This window comes from Chiloscyllium punctatum, chromosome 5 (assembly GCF_047496795.1).
Source record: "Chiloscyllium punctatum isolate Juve2018m chromosome 5, sChiPun1.3, whole genome shotgun sequence".
Lineage (NCBI taxonomy): Eukaryota > Metazoa > Chordata > Chondrichthyes > Orectolobiformes > Hemiscylliidae > Chiloscyllium > Chiloscyllium punctatum.
The window spans coordinates 56,716,179-56,736,318 of NC_092743.1; the positions used below are offsets into that span (position 1 = coordinate 56,716,179).

At 40.9% G+C, this 20,140-nt stretch overlaps 1 protein-coding gene across 2 annotated transcripts in view; it reads right to left on the bottom strand.

Moving 5' to 3' along the window:
- The window catches only part of LOC140477100 (EMILIN-2-like), an 87,087-nt gene that overhangs the window by 30,222 nt on the left and 36,725 nt on the right, over positions 1-20,140 (bottom strand). For both annotated transcript variants that reach the window (XM_072570381.1, XM_072570380.1), the window contains exon 5: positions 7,927-8,121. In XM_072570381.1, coding sequence (XP_072426482.1) covers positions 7,927-8,121 — 195 coding nt within the window. The remainder of the gene's footprint in view (positions 1-7,926; positions 8,122-20,140) is intronic.

Consider the following 20,140-nt stretch of genomic DNA (forward strand, 5'->3'; position numbering starts at 1 on the left):
CAGTGAGCACCCTACCTCTCCACCCCACTACCCACACCAACACCTGGATATATTTGGCAATGTTAATACCATGTATAAACATATATAACTATAAAATTACAGTCTCAACAAGTAATAATTAAATATAGTAATACAAAATAACAGGGGAAAACAACCCTGCACCTAAAGACAGAGATAAAATAGGATAAGGTAACCACCTCCCCCCACCTACATTAACTAGACCTCCCGGCCTATATATATAAAATAAAGAGGGGGGGAGAAAATTGCTAAGTAGAGAACAAATAAATAAACCCCTCTCCCCACCCCCCGAAGATAATATTAAACAGTAAGGTAATTAAAGGGATTCATTTAAAAAAAGGAGGGTGTAAAGCAGGGTGGGGGGAGGGCAAAACAACATCACTTAGCTCTTACAATTTATCTAAGAGAATCCAAAAATTCCTTGGCCTTCTCTGGCGATCCATAGTTGTACACGAACCCTTCATGGTTAAAGTGTAGCGTCGCTGGATAGTGCAAGGAGTACTGAATATTTAAGTCCCTTAAACGCTTCTTCACTTCGTCAAACACCTTCCTCTTTCAGACCAGAGCTGGGGAAAAGTCCTGGAATAACATAATCTTGGATCCTTTATAAATCATGGCTTGGGGATCTTTCCCAAGATTTCTGGAAGCTGCCTCTCCTTGTAGCTCTGCAGCCGGAACAGGACAGGGTGGGGGCGCTGGTTCGAGCCGGGCCCGCGCATTGCGACCCGGTAGGTCCATTCCACCCTTATCTGACCTGATCCAGCTTCCAGATTTAAAAGCTGTGGAAGCCACTGCTCGTGGAACACTGTAAGCTGGCCTTCCTCTTCCCGTTCAGGAAGGCCCAGCAAACAAATATTTTTTCGACAACCTCGATTGTCGAGGTAGTCAATGTGATTCTCTAAGGTCCGGACTCGCTGTTCGAGAGTCCGGACCCGATCCACGGCCATGCTATAGTCTCGGAGGTTGCGGCCTTTAGCTCCGCCCCTCCGACTCGGCGCTCGATTTCCTTGATGTCTTGTGTAGCGCGGCCGAGAGTGAATTGCATCTGCTCCGGGACTCTTCAATGAAGGCGTCGATCTTTGCATCAAGTTTGGAAATTATTTCCACGAGGCTCGCCACCGTAGGTAAGTCCCCCGGGGCAGCTGCAGCTGAGGCGGGTGGGGGAGGGGTTCCTGCCTGCTGAGAACTGCGGGCTCCCTTCCCTTTTAGTCATTTTTACAGGAGATTAAATTGTTTAAATTCAGTACTGAGCAACTAATTACATTAAGTAAAAACTATTTTAAATGATTTGGTGAGTGTGGTGGGGGTGGGTGGCCCACTTTGTCCAAGTCTTGGGAGGAGCACTATAGACTCAGACTTGCTGGGCCGCTGCCATCTTGGATCCCCCACTGTTTGTATTTCAAAAAAAACTATTACAATTTTTTATGTTATTAGCTAGCTTACCCTCATATTTCATCTTCTTCCTCCTATTTCTTTTTTTAGTTATCCTCTGCTGGTTTTTAACGGTTTCACAATCCTCTGGCTTCCCATTAATCTTCACTACACTGTATGCCTTTTATTTGCTTTTACACTGTCCCTCACTTCCCTTGTAAGGAATTGGTTGCCTTCTAGCCCTTAGTATGTTTCTTCTTTCTTGGGATGAATTTCTGCTTTGCCTCCCAAATTATCTCCAGGAATTCCTGCTCCATCATCTTTCCTGCTACCCACCCCCCTTCCAATCAATTCTGGCCACGTCCTCTCTGATGTCTTTGTAGTTGCCTTTACTTAATTGTAAGACCATTATATCTGATTCCAGCTTCTTCCTCTCAAACTGCGGGGCGAATTCTATCATGTTGTGGCCACTGCCCAAGGGGTTCCTTCAACTTAAGCTGCCTAATCAAGCCTGCCTCATTACACATCACCAAATCCAGTGCCTGCTCTTTGATCAGCTCTACCACACTAACATGCCATCCATTTAATGCAAATACAAGCTTAGATATTCTTCATCAAATGGGTTATATAGTGAAAAGCCCCAGTACAACTCTTTGAAGAAAATCACAAGTAAAACATATCAATTCCCTACTCTCAATCTTGTACCTCCAAACAAAGCCCTATCTAAGTCAATAGGGTTGTTACTAATTCTACATGCTCTCATTGTTTAAAAGGTATTAGATCAGATGAGATTAGATTATATTCCTTACATTGTGGAAACAGGCCCTTCGGCCCAACCAGTCCACACCGATCCTCCGAAGAGTAACCCACCCAGACCCATTTCCCTTTGACTAATGCATCTCACACTGTGGGCAATTTAGCATAGCCAATTCACCTGACCTGCACATCTTTGGACTGTGGGAGGAAACCCACACAGACACGGGGAGAATGTGCAAACTCCACACAGACAGTCACCTGAGGCTGGAATCAAAACCGGGACCCTGTTGCTGTGAGGCAGCACTGCTAACCACTGAGCCACCATTTTAATATGTGAAATCTGGCTGAATGTCTTCTGAAAGTCCACAGAAATAATCTCCGCCAATACACCACTTTTTGTTTTATTTACCTTCTCAAATAATTCAACTAAGTTCAACAGACGCAACATAATCATTTCAAAGGGATATTAGCTTACGCTGATCAGCTCATAATTGTCCAAATACTCCAGTGACTCTATCACTATTGACAGATTCTAGCAACTTCTCACATTAGACTAATATGTCTGTAATTTTTGAGTTTATCACTTTTGCCCTTCTTTAATAGTGATGCCATTAGCGGTTTTCCAATCTTCGGGGACAATTCCTGAGTAGCGTATGTGTTTTGGAAGATCTTCACAGTTGTATCAAAAGTTTCCTCAACTACTTTATTTAAATCAGGAAGCCATCAAGACCTGGAGATATCTCAATATTTAATAATGCTAGTTTGTCCATCACCCTGATTTTCTAATTCAAATCTAGTTAATTCCACCCTTTGATCTGATTTTAATTTTCTTTGTCTCTGTTATTTTATCTTTATTCTCAGTTGCGAAGGTCGATGCCAAATATACTGTAAATTTGTCAATCTCTGAATCCCATCAACATGTCAATGCTGCCTGTCACTGAGAAATTATGTTTCTCTCGCTGCTCTTTTTCTCAATATCTGTGTAATATCCTTGTGTTTTCCTTTTTGAAAACACTTGCAAATCTTTTTACATTCACTTTCTAGAGATCTTAGCACTTTCTTTGCATTTCTTTGTTGTTCTTCAGATTTTTCCCAGTCTGTGGGATCATTTCTGTTCTTTACCTTCATATCAGCCCTTTCTCGTCTTTATGGGCCTACGTTCTCATTGCCAATGGTAACTGACTTTAATCACACAAGTCCGTTAGGAGTGTATCAGGTCTTGTGGTCTATCAAATACATTGTTGCAATTGAACCTACTCCACCGTATCCATTAATAATCTAGTCCAATAAAAAGTCCCCACTGTCTTACCAGACCAGAGGGCTGCTCTCTCGTAAGAGAGAGATGACTGGTGGTGCTTTAATCTGAGGGTCATCATGTCTCAGGTGAGGGGAGGGATTGAGAAGAAGAGTCCTTCATGGTAACCTTAGCATATGCAGGAATTGAACCCATGCTGTTGGTATCACAAACCAGCCATCCAGTCAACTGAGCTAACCAATGCCCCATAGGTCAGATTCTGTCTCTTACCTAATTTAGAACCTTGTTTTCTGACTCACCCTTCTCACTTTCAAACTTAAAGTTGGATTTTTGTCATTTTACAGCCACTGGATGGTTCCTTTATGGTTGGGTTAACTTGTTTAGGCTCATTACCAATGTCAGCCATTTGTTCACAGCAAGTGGTCCATAAAACAGATGTTGTTGAATTTTATGTTAACATATATATTTATTTCTTGATTGCATGAAAAATGACAAGGGGGTTCAGTTTCTTCACAAACTGTATGTTTCCTGGACCATTGCATGAAACTTTTATCATGCTGGCTTTCATGTCGTTAACAGGAAGGCAAGAGTTCCAGCAGATGGAGCTCTTGCAGTAAGTGAATAGAGATACTTGTAGTTTAGATGAAGAAAAGATACAGGATTAGAAAGGAACAACAAACTCACATCGATTTAGTGTTGTCAAATGTCATGAGTGCATCATAGCAAATTAAGTACATTCAAAATCAAATTACATTGTAATGAAGGGAACCACAAGCAGTCAAGTTAGACTCAGCAAACTTACATAAATAACAGTGTTGCTTGTGGGAGTAATATTGGCTAAAATACGCAGAGAATCTGCTTTTTATCAAATAGTGCCTGGAACCTTTTAGATCCAGCTGAGATGGGAAACAGAGCATTAGTGTCATAGTCATACAGCATGGAAACAGATCCTTTAGTCCAATTTACCCATGGCAACCAAGTTTCTCAAACTGAACTAGTCCCATTTGCTTGCATTTGGCCCATATCCATCTAAACCTTTCCTATTTGTGTATGTGTCCAAATGTTTTTCAATTGTTGTATCACATCCTCTAGTAATTCATTCCACATATGAACCACCGTCTCCCTGGAAGTTTAACCTCACATTTGAAAACCTCTGACACTGCAGCATTTCCTCAGAATTGCATTGAAAAGTCAGCCTAGATGCTGTATTTAAGTTTCAGGAGTGCAGCCTTGAGACTAGGACTTCTTAATTCAGGGGTGAGTTCCACCATTGGTATCATTACAATGTTCGGTAGAGATAAGAAAAATCAACAAAGTAACAAAGAATTTTCATTATTATTACATTATTATGACTGTCTAAAATGACAAGTGATAGCCCCATCACATTATTTAACAACTTATCAAACAGTTTCAGAAATTCCACTTTCACTTTTGGTAAAATTAATTTGTGGTTAGCACAGCTGCCTCATAGTGCCAGGGATCTGGGTTCAATTCCGCTTTCAGATGACTGTCTGTGTGGAGTTTGCATGTTCTCCCTGTGTCTGTGTGGGTTTCCTCTGGGTGCTCTGTTTTCCTCCCTCAATCCAAAGATGTGCAGGTTAGGTACCCATGTCAAATTGCCCTTAGTGTCCAGGGATGTGCTGGATAGGTGGATAGGCCATGGGAAATGCAGAGTTATGGGGATGGCGTGGGATTCTCTTCAGAGGGTCAGTGTGGACTCAATGGGCTGAATGACCTTCTACCACACTGTAGGGGTAATATACTTCTAAGTTCAGATAGGAAGTTTATATTATACAGATCCACCTCAAATAGTGATGTGTGTGTATGTATCGGTTCCCAGTATCAATGGAATGTAATCATTTATAATTCAAAACATTAACAGCACCACAAAAAGTATGTTTAAATATGGAACTTGCTATGAATTTTCTGGTTGCAATCATTTCGAGATGTTGTGGGAAGATCAGCTGCTGATGCAGTATGTTTCATTAAACCATTTTCTTAAGTGACACTCCGTACAATCAGAATCACTAGAAACATTGCTTATCTACATCTGGGCAAACTTACATCTGGCATATGGGAGGCTTTTAAAAACCAGTTGATTAAAGTGCAGGACTTGCATTCTCCTGCAAAACTGAAGGGTAGGAACGGCAGAATTCGGGAAACATGGATGACAAGGGAAATTGTAAGCTTAGTCAAAAGGAAACATACGAAAGGTCGAGACGGCTGAGAAAGCCCTTGAGGAGTCTAGGGAAATTAGGAAGGAACTTAAACACGCAATTAGGAAGGCTAATGTCTTTAGTAAACCGGGTCAAGGAAAATGCTAAGGTTTTTTTATTCATATATTAGAAGTGAGAGGGTAGCAAGGGAAAGAGTAGATCCACTCAAGGACAAAGGAGGGAAGTTACGTGTGGAGCCACAGGAAGTAGGAGAGATCCTTAATGAGTACTTTATATCGGTGTTCACCATGGAAAAGGAGGTCAGGGATGAGTGTGTGAATAATCAATGTCAAGGAGGAAGTTTTGGGTATCCTAAATTGCATTAAGGTAGACAAGTACCCAGGGCCAGATGGGATCTATCCCAGGTTACTGTGAGAGACAAGGGAAGAAATAGTTGGGGCAATAGTAGATACCTTCAAATTCTCTATAACCACAGGTGAGGTTCCAGAGGAAAAGGCATCTGGATGGGTATATGAATAAGAAGGGTTTAGAGGGATATGGGCCAGGTGCTTGTAGGTGGGACGAGATTGGGTTGGGATATCTGGTCGGCATGGACCAGTTGGACCATAGGGTCTGTTTCCATGCTGTACATGTCTATGACTCTATGACTGGAGATTAGCCAACGATGGTCCCTTGTTTAAGAAAAAGAAGCAGGGATAATCCAGGAAATTATAGACCATTGAGTCTTTCATCTGTGGTGGAGAAGCTTTTGGAGAACATACTGAGGATCAAGATATATGCACATTTGGAAGAAAATAGAGTAGTTAGTGACAGGCAGCATGGTTTTGTACAGGGAAGGTCATATCTTATGAACCTGATTGAATCCCTTGAAGAGGTGACAAAGATTATTGTTGAGGGAAGAGCTGTGGATGTAGTTTATATGGACTTTAGAGACACATTTGATAAAGTCCCACATGACAGATTGGTATAAATATTAAAATCACATGGGATTCAAAGTTGGCCAGCTAGATGAATACAAAACTGGCTTGGTCACAGAAGTCAGAGGGTAGCAGTGGAAGGATGATTTTCAAAATAGAGATCGGTAACTAGTGGCGTTCCACAGGGATCAGTCTTAGGTCCTCTGTTGTTTGTAGTATATATAAATGATCTAGAGGAAAAGTGGGTGGTCTGATGAGTAACTTTGCAAATGACACGAAGGTTGGTAGAGTTGCTGATAGTGCTGACAATTGTGAAAGGATATGACAGGATATAGAAAGATTGGCAACTTAGGTACAGAAATGGCAGATGGAGTTTAATCCAGACAAATGCAATGTGATGCATTTTGGAGGATCAAATTTAGGTGTGAATTATACTGTAAAAGGCAGAATCCTTAGAAACATTAACATACAGACAGATCTGGGCATGCAGGTCCACAGTTCCTGACAAGTGGCAATACTGGTAGCCAAGGTGATTAAGAAAGCATATGGCGTGCTTGCCTTCATCGACCAGGATATGGAGTACAAGAGTTGGCAAACAATGCTGCAGCTGTATAAAAAAAAAACCTTCTTTGGCCGCATTTGGAGTATCAGGTGTAGTTTTGGTCACCCCACTACCAGAAGGATGTGAAAGCTTTGGAGACAATGCAGAGAAGGCTCACCAGGATGTTGTCTGGTCACAAGGACATAGGCTATGAGCAAAGGTTAAAACAACTAGGATTGTTTTCACTGGAATGGCGGTGGCTGAGAGGAGACGTGAAAGAGGTTCTGCAAAATTATGAGAGGCATAGATAGGGTGAATAGTCAACGACTTTTTCCCAGGGTTTAAATTTCAATTACAAGGGAACACAGATTCAGGTGAGAGGATTAAAGTTTAAGGGAGACGTGTGAAGGAAGTTTTGCATGCACAGAGTAGTAGGATCCTGGAACGCACTGCTAGAATTGGAGGTGGAAGCAGGCACATTTAAGAGGTATTCGGATGGTTACATGAATAGGGACGGAATAGAGAGATACAGACTGAATAGGGTAGAAGGGTTTGTTTTTAGTTCATTTAGACCGTGATGATCAGCACAGGCTTGGAGGGCCGAAGGGTCTGTTGCTGTGCTGTACTTCTCTTTTGTTCTTTTTGTTTAACTTCTGTATTACACTGAAGTCAAAGTCCTTCCAAGTGACAGTGCTGTAGTATGAAGGCACCATTATAAAACACAAAATGTAAATAGTTCAACTTTATACTTTTGAACAAACAGCTTGTTGTATTCAAAACTTTAAGACTAACAGTATATCTTACAATTAAAATAAAGGTGATGAAGAAAGATCATAATCCATAACTATAACATTGTATTTATGACCTGAATGTTATAAAAACTGTACTCACCCGATAGTTCATGGTCTCTACCCGGAGCTGGTGTAATTTGCTGTTTTGTTTCGTGAGAACCATTAACATCTGATGTATCCATTGATCCTGGGGGGCCTGCATAACCTACCTCCCCAATGACACCATAGTTTGTTCCTGTGACGGGGGGATGTCTTGGCTTGGGTGGGCCTGGAGGTCCTGCTTGGCCTCTTTCCACTAAAGTAAAATAAAAACAGAATCTCTAGTTATTATAGGCACATTAACATGCTAATCACTCACACTGCTTGTACTGGAAACATTTACTTCCCAATAGGAAAATTCACTGTGTAATGTGAAAATGTATCATGAAGCTGAGGAAGGTACATGTTACAATTCCTGCTGTGTCCGGAGTAGACAATCTTATTTCAGGGCTGGCACAGAAATAGTTATGATGACTACTACAGCCAAATAGTCCTGTTGACAAATTGGAAATGTGCATAGCTAAGAGGTTCAAGAACCAATACTCAGAGTCTCTGAATTTCCTAAGTGAGGAACTAAAGGGCAGTCAGGACTGTAGAACTTGCAGGATGTTTTAAATCAATCAATGCAGCTTAGTCCATGAAGAATCATACCATTAAGCTTAATTGTGTAGAACGGTTTAATATTTAATTACTCCCATTGAGAATAGTAATCCAACTCTAAGAGATCTGATGGTGGGAAATTCATGTGTGTTGGCTCAATCCTAAAATAGAAAATATTTCATACATATTCAGTGTGTTTCATCAGGCCAAGAAGGGAAAAGAATATGGAACTCTTACAACAATGTGGGGGGATATACCACTTTAACTAAAACAGTTCCAAATACTCCATTTAATATTTATTCAATGATTCTACCTGAGGTAGTGAATGAGTTTTGGAATACAAGTTACAACTACTGCTGATGCCACAACTCCAGTCCTCCTTTAGGGAACTGTGTATTTTCTTTTCTTTTGGGGTATGTCAGCATTACTGGTAAGGCCAGCATTTATTGCCCATTTTAAATTGCTCTGATGAAGGTAGTGTTGAGGCTACTTCACCCTGCTGTTAGGGAGCTCCAGGTCTTTGATCTAATAGCAGTGAAGGAATGGTGATGTATTTTCAAGGCAAGATGGCACATGGCTTGAAGAAGAACTAGCAGGGCCATGTTCATCATCTTCCCTTGTCATTCTAGATGACGGAGGTTGCAGATTTGGAAAAAGTTAACAAAGGAAACAAGTTGCTGTAATGCATCTTGTAAATGGCACACACTATTGCTGTTGCTGTGTGTTGGTGGTTGAAGGAGTGGATGTTAAAGGGGTGAATGAGGTATCAATCAAATGGGCTACTTTATGATATTAAGCTTCTTGAATGTTGCTGGAGCTACACTCCTCCAGAAGTTGAAAGCATTCCATAACAGTCCAAACTTATGCCTTTTCAAGTCGTAGAGTCATATAGCATGGAAATAGATCCTTCAGTCTAACTCCCCTCCATGCCAGCCAAGTTTCCAAAACTAAACTAGTCCTACCTGACTGTGCTTGGTTCGTATCCCTTCAAACATTTCTTATTCACAAACTTATCCAATTGACTTTTAAACGTTGTAACTGTAGCCACATCTACCACTTCCCCTGGAAGTTCATTCCACACACAAGCCACTCTCTGTGTATAAAAAAACTGCCCCCAATGTCTTTTTAAAAATCTTTCTCCCTCTCACCTTAAAAATTTGCCCTGGTCTTGAAATTCCCCACCCTAGGGAAAAGACACCTGCCATTCACCTTATTTATACCCCTCATTATTTTATAAACCTCCGTAAGGTCCTACACTCCAGTAGAAAAAGTCCCAGCCTACCCAGCCTCTCCTTTTAATGCAAACCTCCATTCCCAGCAACATTCTGGTAAAGTGTTTCTGACATTCTCCAGTTTAATAATATCCTTCCTGGAACAGGGAGACCAGAACTGGACTCAATACTCCAGAAGAGGTCCCACCAATGCCCTGGACAACCTCGACAAATGTACCTGAACTGCTAGATCTCTCTGTTTGACAACACTACTCCAGGCTCTATCTTTTGTTGTATAGGCCCTAGCTGAAAATGTGTTGCTGGAAAAGCGCAGCAGGTCAGGCAGCATCCAAGGAACAGGAGAATCGACGTAAAGGGCTTATGCCCGAAACGTCGATTCTCCTGTTCCTTGGATGCTGCCTGACCTGCTGCGCTTTTCCAGCAACACATTTTCAGCTCTGATGTCCAGCATCTGCAGTCCTCACTTTCTCCTTGTATAGGTCCTAGCCTTGCTTGTTTTACCAAAATGCAATATCTCATATTTATCCAGATTAAATTCCATCTACCACTCCACAGCCCATTGACCTAATTGATCAAGATCGCTTTGTAATCTTAGATAACCATCTTTACTTGTCCACTACATCACCGATTTTGGTGTCATCTGCAAACTTATAACTATACCTTCTTTATTCTCACCGAAACCATTTTTATAAATTGATGGATAGGCTTGGGTGGAGGGTGAGAGCTAGGTTATGAGTTACCTGCCACAGAATCTGCAGTCACTCACCCCATCTTGTAGCCAAAATATTTACATGGATGATCCAGGTGAGTTTCTGCTCAACAGTAACCCCGGGATGTTAATAGTAGGCAAATCAGTGGTCGTAATGTCATTGAATGTTAAAGGGAACTGATTAAACTGTCTCTTCTTGGAGATGGGTATTTCCTGGCACTTGTGACGCAAATGGTACGTGTTACTTATTAGTCCAAGGTTGAACGTTTTCCAGTTGTTGTGGCATACGGACACAGTCTCCTTCAGTATCTGTGGAGTTGTAAATGGTATTTCACATGCATTCCCACAGATCCTCGCAGATGTTAGCAGATGAAGAAAGGTCACTCAACTCAAAGCATTAACTCTGTTTCTCTCTCCACAGATGTGACCAGCTCTGTTGAGTTTCTCAAACAATTTTGATTTTTGTTGTAGCTGGTGAAGTATTGTATTCACAAAGAGATTTTAGATGCCTGGCCCTCTAATCACTTGCAGGTGCTATACAGGTACAAGAAATCATTAGCAAGACAAAAGGAATGTTGATGTTTATTTTAAGAAGAATGGAATATAAAAGTCAGAAAATTTTGCTTGGTGGGACCACATCTGGTATATGAAGAGTTATCATTTTAATTACAGGTTTTTGCCAGGGTGTGTTTTGAGTAGAGTCATAGAGATGTACAGCATGGAAACAGACCCTTCGATCCAACTCATTCATTCCGATCAGCTAACCTATATAAATCTAATTTCATTTGCCCGCAGTTGGCCCATATCCCTCTAAACCCCTCCTATTCATATACCTATCCAGGTGCATTTTAAATCTTGCAATCATACCTGTCTCCACCAATTCCTCTGGCAGCTCATTCCATGCACACACCACACTCTGCATAAACAAGTTGCCCCTTATATCTTTCTCCTCTCACCTTAAACCTATGCCCTTGAGTTTTGGACTCCCCCATCCCAGGAAAATGTCATTGCCTATTTACCCTATCCATGCCCCTCATGATTTTATAAATCTCTGTAAGGTCATCCCTCAGCCTCCGACACTCCAGGGAAAACAGTCCCAGCATATTCAGCCTTTCCCTACAACTCAAACCCTCCAACCCTGTCAAGATCCTCAAAAGGATTCAGAAAAGATTTCACAACATCCTTCTTATAGGAGGGAGACCAGAATTGCATACAATATTCCAAAAGTGTCCAAACCAATATCCTGTACAGAATCAACATGATCTTCTACTCCTATACTCAAAGCACTGACCAATAAAGGTAAGTATACCATACACCTTCTTCATGGTCCTGTCTACCTGCGACTTCACTTTCAAGGACACTCCAAAATCTCTTTGTTCAGCAACTCTCCTCAGGACCTTACCGTTAAGTGTATAAATCCTGCCCTGATTTGCCTTTCAAAATGCAGCATCTTACGTTTATCTAAATTAAACTCCATCTGCCACTCCTCAGCTCATTGGCTCATCTGAACAAGATCCTGTTGTACTCTGAGGTAACCTTCTTCGCTGTCCACTATACCTCCAATTTTAGTGTCATCTGCAAACTTATGGTCCCTATTTAAAATGCAGGCTATTTGTCCCAGAACCAGAAAGGCGAAAGCTTTTCAGAAACTAAACTAAAACCAACTCCCCCCAAGAGAGACATCTGTCACCTAACTGGCAGCTCCAAACTGACTTGGGAGACAATAGTGTCTTTTTTAAAAAATTAATTTGCAGGACGTGGGCATTGCTGGCTGGGCCAGCATTGATTTCCTACTGCTAGTTGCCCTTGAGAAGGCAGTGGTGAGCTGTCTTCTTGAACCTTTGCAGGGTCAACAGTGCTGTTTCTGCCACTGTTGCATCTGGTGCCAATGTCAATGCCAGCTAGTCCTTCCTGGTTTCATTTCTTCACTGCGATCAATCATAGTGATTGATACAACTGAGAGGTGTGCTGGGTAATTTCAGGAGTCAACCACATTGCTGAGGATCTTGAGTCATATTTAGGCCAGACCAGGTGAGGATGGCAGATTTCCTTCCCTGTCACTCGTGAGCCAGATGGGTTTTTCTGACAATCGATAATTGTTTCACACTGATCAGTAATTTCTTAATTCCAGATTTTTAAAAAAATTGAGCTAAAATTCCACCATCAGCATTGGTGGGATTTGAACCCATGTGCCAAGAACATTTCGCTGAGTTTCTGGATTATTAGTCTGATAAGTACCACTAGGCATTCACCTCCCATTTGCGACATTGTGAAAATCAAAGAGATGACAGAATCCATTGGAAGGCAGTCCGCACATTATATAATATTCAAGATCAGAGTTCTCATTGTCTCCCAATACCAGCTGGATAGGGAATCAGAAAACAAAACAAAGGGGACCAATCATTTTTGTTTGTTTTCACTGCCTTGAGTAGATCAGTCAGAAAACAGGATAGCTGGGGACCATCATAAAGGGTTAAACAGTGGGTAAATGAAGAATGAAACATAAGCAATACAGCTCTGAAAAATTACTACACCACAGCAGCATCGCTCTCTCTCTCTCTCTCTATCTCCAACCAAGATCAAAGGAAGCTGCATACCCCAAGAAAAACGTATAGCCCTTGAACTTTAACTCAGAGAAGACATGATAGGGTGAATGCTTCATCCATAGTCTGCAGAATACTCAAACAAACACCATGTGCAGAGATGCCTCATATCTTGGGACTAAACCTTCAGTAACTTTGGGGATGTAATAACTATGAGGAAGTGAACCTGGAGGGGCTTAATTCAATGAAGTTCAGGGAGAAGTAATCAGTTTAGAATTGGTTGTGCCATGTCAAGATTTACTGTACATATATGTACATTGACGCTTAATTTTCAAAACCTGAAACGTGTGCTAATTTTATGATTCATCATCTTTCAGTGTAGTTCATAAAGGTAAGTCCAGACCTTTGACCACAAATAGGTGAGTTTGGAAGTTACCTACGAGACCCTCACATGATCAGAAACATCGACACATACTGCAGTTCAGAGAAGATTCACTCAAAAAATTCCTTTTAGTTTAGGAGGAAAGGCAGGATAGGTTGAGTCTGTGTCCAGGCATCAATGTGGACTTCAACAGCTTCCTCATTTCCCCTTCCCCCACCTCATCCTAGTTTCAAACTTGCAGCTCAGTTACTAACTCCTTGACTTGTCCGACCTGCCTATCTTCTTTTCCACCTATTCACTCCACCCTCTCCTCCTTGACCTATCACCTTCATCTCCTCCCCCACTCACCCATTGTACTCTGTGCTACTCTCTCCCCACCCCCACCCTCCTCTAGCTTATCTCTCCATGCTTCAGGCTCACTGCCTTTATTCCTGATGAAGGGCTTTTGCCCGAAACGTTGATTTCGCTGCTCGTTGGATGCTGCCTGAACTGCTGTGCTCTTCCAGCACCACTAATCCAGTGTTTGATTTTCAGCATCTGCAGTCATTGTTTTTGCCTTGTAGAAGACCAAGAGATGATCCTGAGAGGACTTGACAGGGATGATGCCAAAAGGATATTTCCCCTCATGTGAGAAACTAGATCTAGCAAACATAATTTAAAAGTAAAACTGCTTCCACTTAATGTAGGGATTAGATATTTGTAACTCTCATAAATTCATTAGCTGTGGATCTCTCTTTCCCAGAGAACAATGGAGGCTGATTCATTGAATATTTTAAGGCTGATTTACATATTAACAAGATTTACATTCTTGTAGAAAGTGAGGACTGCAAATACTAGAGATCAGAGTCAAGAGTGCAGTGCTGGAAAAGCACAGCAGGTCAGGCAGCATCTGAGGGGCAGGAGAATCAACGTTTTGGGCATAAGCAGTTCCTAATGAAGGGCTTATGCCCGAAATGTCAATTCTTCTGCTCCTTGAAGATTTACATTCTTGTCTGACAAGGCGGTCAAATGGTTTTAAAATAGGCAGGAAAGCAGTGATGTTACGGTGACGATACTCTGGCTTTAAGAGGTTATTTTTTCAGGATTTATTTGAAGAGAGGTTTCAAGACAGAGGTGAACGAGCAGTCTACCAGAATCGCTAGCGTAAACAGTTTTGTGAGGCCTTGGTGGTTTTTTCTTCACAATGCTGGAACAACAGAAGCAGCCTGATTGGGTGCGGTCAAACTCCCACAGAACTAGGATCTTTACTTTAGCTTTCAGCAATTGCTGTTGAGGCCTTGAAGAAGTGAAAGCTATTCTTTCCCTTTCTCAGTTACAGCCAAAAACAGGGGATTCTCTACCTAGTACAGGAGTTACATGTGAGACAAATGTGCTCTGAATTTGCTTTTTGCCAAGGGTGTGTGTATGGGATGCTACAATATTGGAACAGTTAATTAGTAATACTTACTGGATCTGAACAGAATAATTCCTGTTAAGCTTTCCAACAGAGTTAAGTTATTCTAAATGCCTTCTTTATTTTGTTGTATTTTAAGTGTCATGGATGAATATAGTGTGATGTGCTTTAAATCCGGTAGTTTGACCAATCGAATTGCATCTGGAATGCAACACCTTACATTTACCTTTAAAATAAGAAAACGTTAGGGTTGCGACCATCTTCTGAATATTTTGAGAGGGTTTGATCTGGCCCATAACAATTACCAAATAGTAGGGTAGCCTCAAGAAACTGAATGAGTCACTCCTGCTTTTAATTTGTATGTTATTGGATAGACTGTATGTGTATCGCACATGAACCAAATCAGCAGGAGCGTTAACGATAGACTACAGTACAAGCTGCAGTGAATTAGAATGTTATGGATACATGATGAAGGATGAAAAATGGATAATAAAGGTGAATAATGAATTAATGGTGATTTACTTGGGAATACAAATTGAGAGGAAATGGGCAAGAAGTATGGTATTTTCTGTTTCAGGAGACACAGTCCAACATGACACAAGTTTCCAAGCGTGGGAAAATCACAGCTTCAAGCTGGGGGATTCAAAGTGGGGGAGGGTGCTCTCAAACCAAATGAGGGCAATTTAAAGTAACTAGCCTTGGGTCAAAAACTAATAAACATTGTCATTGGATCAAACTAGTCATAACCCAGCCTATATCAACAACCACAGCTGCACTGCCAAATGTATTGTTAGCTCCCAGTGAGTGAATCACTTCAAAGAAACCATATACTTAATACTGGAGTTAAGTTTAGAAGCCAGTTAGTGATGCAAAGCTCCTGGAGCCAGAATCTGCAGACAGACTGTGCCCCTTAACCTCAATTTAGCACCGATTTCTAAATCACTTTCTTGTTCAGATGCAGTATTTTGAGTATGAATACAGAGTTCCCAATGAACCTCCAAAAACTGCTTAGGTTTTAAATTTTGGATCAATAGAATAACCTAATACTGTATATTGAGTTTTTCCAAACTCTCAGCAAAGTCCGAATACATTTTTGGTATTATTGCTTTGTATTGATCACTTATTTATATTCCAACAATAGAAAATTTGAGTGTAATGTTTCACCAAGTTGCATGACCAAAGTCTCGGATCATAGTTATTAGAACAGGTTTTTTTTGTTTGGCTGTGGGAAGTGGGGATGGAAACTCGAGCAGAGACAACCACAGACATTTACATCAAGGTGGGTGACACCATATGCTAAAAGCTGACACCACAGACAATTATAGATGCTGCACATTTGTCAACTGATGAACCTGAGGGTGTCGATGACACTGAACAGTCTGATGAATGATCACCTATTCACCACCCACTACCCTGGCTGAAACTGTAAAGGGGTACTTAGGTATTTTTCACTGCAGGAGAATAACATTGAAAACATTTTGGACAGCATAATGGACTGTATTGCACTTATCCAAAGGCAGAAATAGATTCGCAGGAGTTAATTTCCAATTCAACATCTTTACTACACAAGGTCAGGACAATGTGAAGTATGGACATTTTGAAAAATAAAGTCATTTTCAAATATTTACTGTGCAATTGTGCTTTGTCTTTTTTGACAGAACGCATTTGCTGTGAAAACAGCATTCCATAGGGACCTCCTTGGCTGTCCTTAAGCTCCACTGAACATACATTTGTGGACAGGCTTTCTGTCACTCTGTCTAGTGCAGATTATGTAACAGTCTTGCATTGTAGCTTAAAAATGTGTTGCTGGAAAAGCGCAGCAGGTCAGGCAGCATCAAAGGGGCAGGGGAATCGACGTTTCGGGCATAAGCCCTTTTTCCTGAATATTTCAGCTCTGATCTCCAGCATCTGCAGTCCTTCCTTTCTCCTTCTATTGTAGTTTCACCAGGTTGAAACCTCATTTTTCTTTCTGAAGAAAGGTCACTGGACCCAAAACGTTGACTGTGCTTTCTCTCCATAGATGCTACGTGTCAGGACCTGCTGCGTTTTTCCAGCAATTTCTGATTTTGTACTTCATTTTTATGTCATATTGTGAGGTTTCGGAGTGTAGTTGAATAATTTGCTGCTGCTAATGGTCCACTGTAACTCTCAAGTGCCCAGTCTTGATTTGCTTGAACATATTCTAGCCCCAAATAAGAACCTTAAAATTACAATATCAATCACATCGGTTTAAAACTACAATTAAAGGTATTGTGATCAATCAACAGTGGGAACCATTTAAATTCAAAATCTTCACCATAATTCCACAGTAAAACAAAAATCAACACAAATATCCATCTGTAGTTCACTGAGAAAGTTACAGGTAATATTAAGCTAAAGGAAGATGCCTACAATGTAAGTCTGAGATTAAGGAGCATTATTAAAAATGAGCAAAAATGCACTAAATAGTTGCAGAAAGGGGAAAAGAAAATAAGAGAGCTAAGAATATAAAAACCAATTACAAAAACTTTTTTTAAAAGTATGTAAAATGTAGGAATGTAGCTAATGGAAATGTCGATCTTTTGATAGGATAGACTGGAGCCTTTATTATGGGGAATGAGAAAATGGCAGAGACATGGATCAATCAATAAAAGTCCTTCTACTAACAGATAAATGGAGAGTTGGTGGTCAGGGATACAATACATCCTTTCAGGGACAAAGAGGATAAAATGTGCTTAGAGACACCCGGCAAGCTGAGATATTTTAGGAGTAAAACAAAAACAGAAATTGCTGGAGAAACTTAGGTATGGCAGCATCTATGAAGAGTAAACAAGTTAACATTTCAGGTCCAGTGAACCTTCTTCAGAACTTTAGGAGTACTTTGTCGTGGCACTTAGGAGAAAGAAACGGACAAAATACCAGTAGAAGTGAAGAATGTAGAGGTAATGAATAGAGTGAACATTGGTCAGAATGCTAAATTGACAATACTGGCTATGCATGGGTGGGGGGGTCGCTTGGCCCAGAAGGCTTTCATCCTGCATATCTGAAAGACTTGACTGAGTTTTTCAAAGAAGTAATGAAGAGGATTGATAGGGGCAGAGCAGTGGACATGATCTCTATTGACTTCAGTAAGGTGTTCGACAAGGTTCCTCATGGGAGACTGGTTAGCAAGGTTAGATCATCTGGAATACAGGAAGAACTAGCCATTTACATATAGAATTGGCTTGAAGGTAGAATACAGAGGGTGGTGGTTGAAGATTGCTTTTCAAACTGGAGGCCTGTGACCAGCGGTGTGCAACAAGAATCAGTGCTGGGTCCACTGCTTTTTGTCATTTATATAAATGATTTGGATGTGAACATAGGAGGTAAGTTTGCAGATTATAGCAAAATTGGAGATGTAGTGGACAGCAGAGAATGTTACTTCAGAGTACAACAGGAGCTTGATCAGATGGGTCAATGAGCTGAGGAGTGGCAAACGGAGTTTAATTTAGCATTATTTCTTGTCCATTGTTCCATTGTCATTGAACTACTCTTTTCTTTTAGAAGTGAACTATCAGAACGAAATGGGTAGTTATAAAGGTGTGTACATAGTGGTCTTGCTTAAGGCAGTCAGCCACTGTTTACTGTTTCTCAAATTTCACATGGCCAAGATTCCAGGGAGGGGTAACAAAGGCATTTTAAAGACAGCCTGTAACTTTCCTTGAACATAATAGCATTTACATTAATGATAGTGGAGCTTCCTGTCCATCTTTCAAAATGAGGACAACTTGTCTATCAAATTGAATCATACTTTGAGTTGCAGCATCTCCATAATGAGGTAGAGTGGTGGCAGAGAAAGAAAGAATAGGAAACAAATCCCAATGACTCACGGCAGAAACCTGCGATCTGATTACAGGTAATCCTTGAGTCGAGGGACAGCTGACAACTCTCGATAAAGTTTTACACTTATAGGTTCATGGAATACTGCCAGAAAATTGTATCCGAAAAGACCATATATTCATCCAATGTCTCTTTCTGCAATTCTAAAAAAATTGTAACTGATGAAATGATTCTCTGAACAATGTGTCCAATTTTGAAGAGATCTAAACCGAATGTCCTTTCAATCTCAAAATATACCGAAGAATTATGAATGAAATTATGAATGAAGTGTTTTGCTTGAACCAGCTTATACTTTTTTCTACATGTAGCAGTTCAGGTTCTTCCAACTGTCCTTAATCAAAACAAGTTTTACTAAATTTTGTATTTCAATATCATTATGAAGGTGTTTGGGTGGGTGTGTAAGCTGTGAGGAGGATGCAGGGATGCTTTAAATGTGATTTAGATAAACTGAGTTGGTAACTGCAGGGCAGATGCATTATAGTTTGGATTTATGATATTATCCATTTTGATAAGAAAAATAGGAAAGTAGATTATTATTTGAATGGCTTTAAATTAAAGGAGGGGGGTATGCAACAAGGCCTGGGTGTGTTTGTACACCAGTCAGTGAAGGTAAATGTGCAGGTACAGCAGACTGTCAAGAAGGCAAAACATATGTTGGCCTTCATAGTGAGAGAATTCATGAAAAGGAGTGAAGATGTCTTGCTGCTATTATACAGTGCCCAAGTGAGACTACATTAGTTTTGGTCTCCTCCTCGAGGAAGATTATTCTTGTTTCAAAGAGAGTGCAGTGAAGGTTTACCAGATTGATTTGTGGGATGAGAATCAAAATGTGTGGTGCTGGAAAAGCACAGTCAGTCAGGCAGCATCCGAGGAGCAGGCGGGTCAACGTTTTGAGCAGAAGCTCTTCATCAGGACTGCATCTGCAGTCCTCACTTTCTCCTGATTCCTGGGATGGCAGGACTGAAGGTGTAAGGAGGTTAAATCAGTTGGGATTATATTTGCTGGAGGACAGCAGAATGAGGAGGCATCTCATAGAAATGTCCTAACAAGCTAAATGCAGCAAGCGTGTTCCCAATGCTGCTGGAAATCCAGAGCCAGGGGTCACTGTCTAAGGATACAAGATAAATCACTTAAGGCCAATGGACTGAGAAGTGGCAGATGGAGTTTAATTTAGATAAATGCCAGGTGCTGCATTTTGGGAAAGCAAATCTTAGCAGGACTTATATACTTAATGGTAAGGTGTTGCTGAACAAAGAGACCTTGGAATGCAGGTTCATAGCTCCTTGAAAGTGAAGTCGCAGGTAGATAGGATAGTGAAGAAGGCATTTGGTTGGCTTTCCTTTATTGGTCAGAGTATTGAGTACAGGAGTTGGGAGGTCATGTTGCGGCTGTGCAGGATATTGGTTAGGCCGCTTTTGGAATATTATGTGCAATTCTGGTCTTCCTCCCATCGGAAGGATGTTGTGAAACTTGAAAGGGTTCAGAAAAGATTTACAAGGATGTTCCCAGCTCTGGAGGATTTGAGCTATAGGGAGAGGCTGAATAGGCTGGGGCTGTT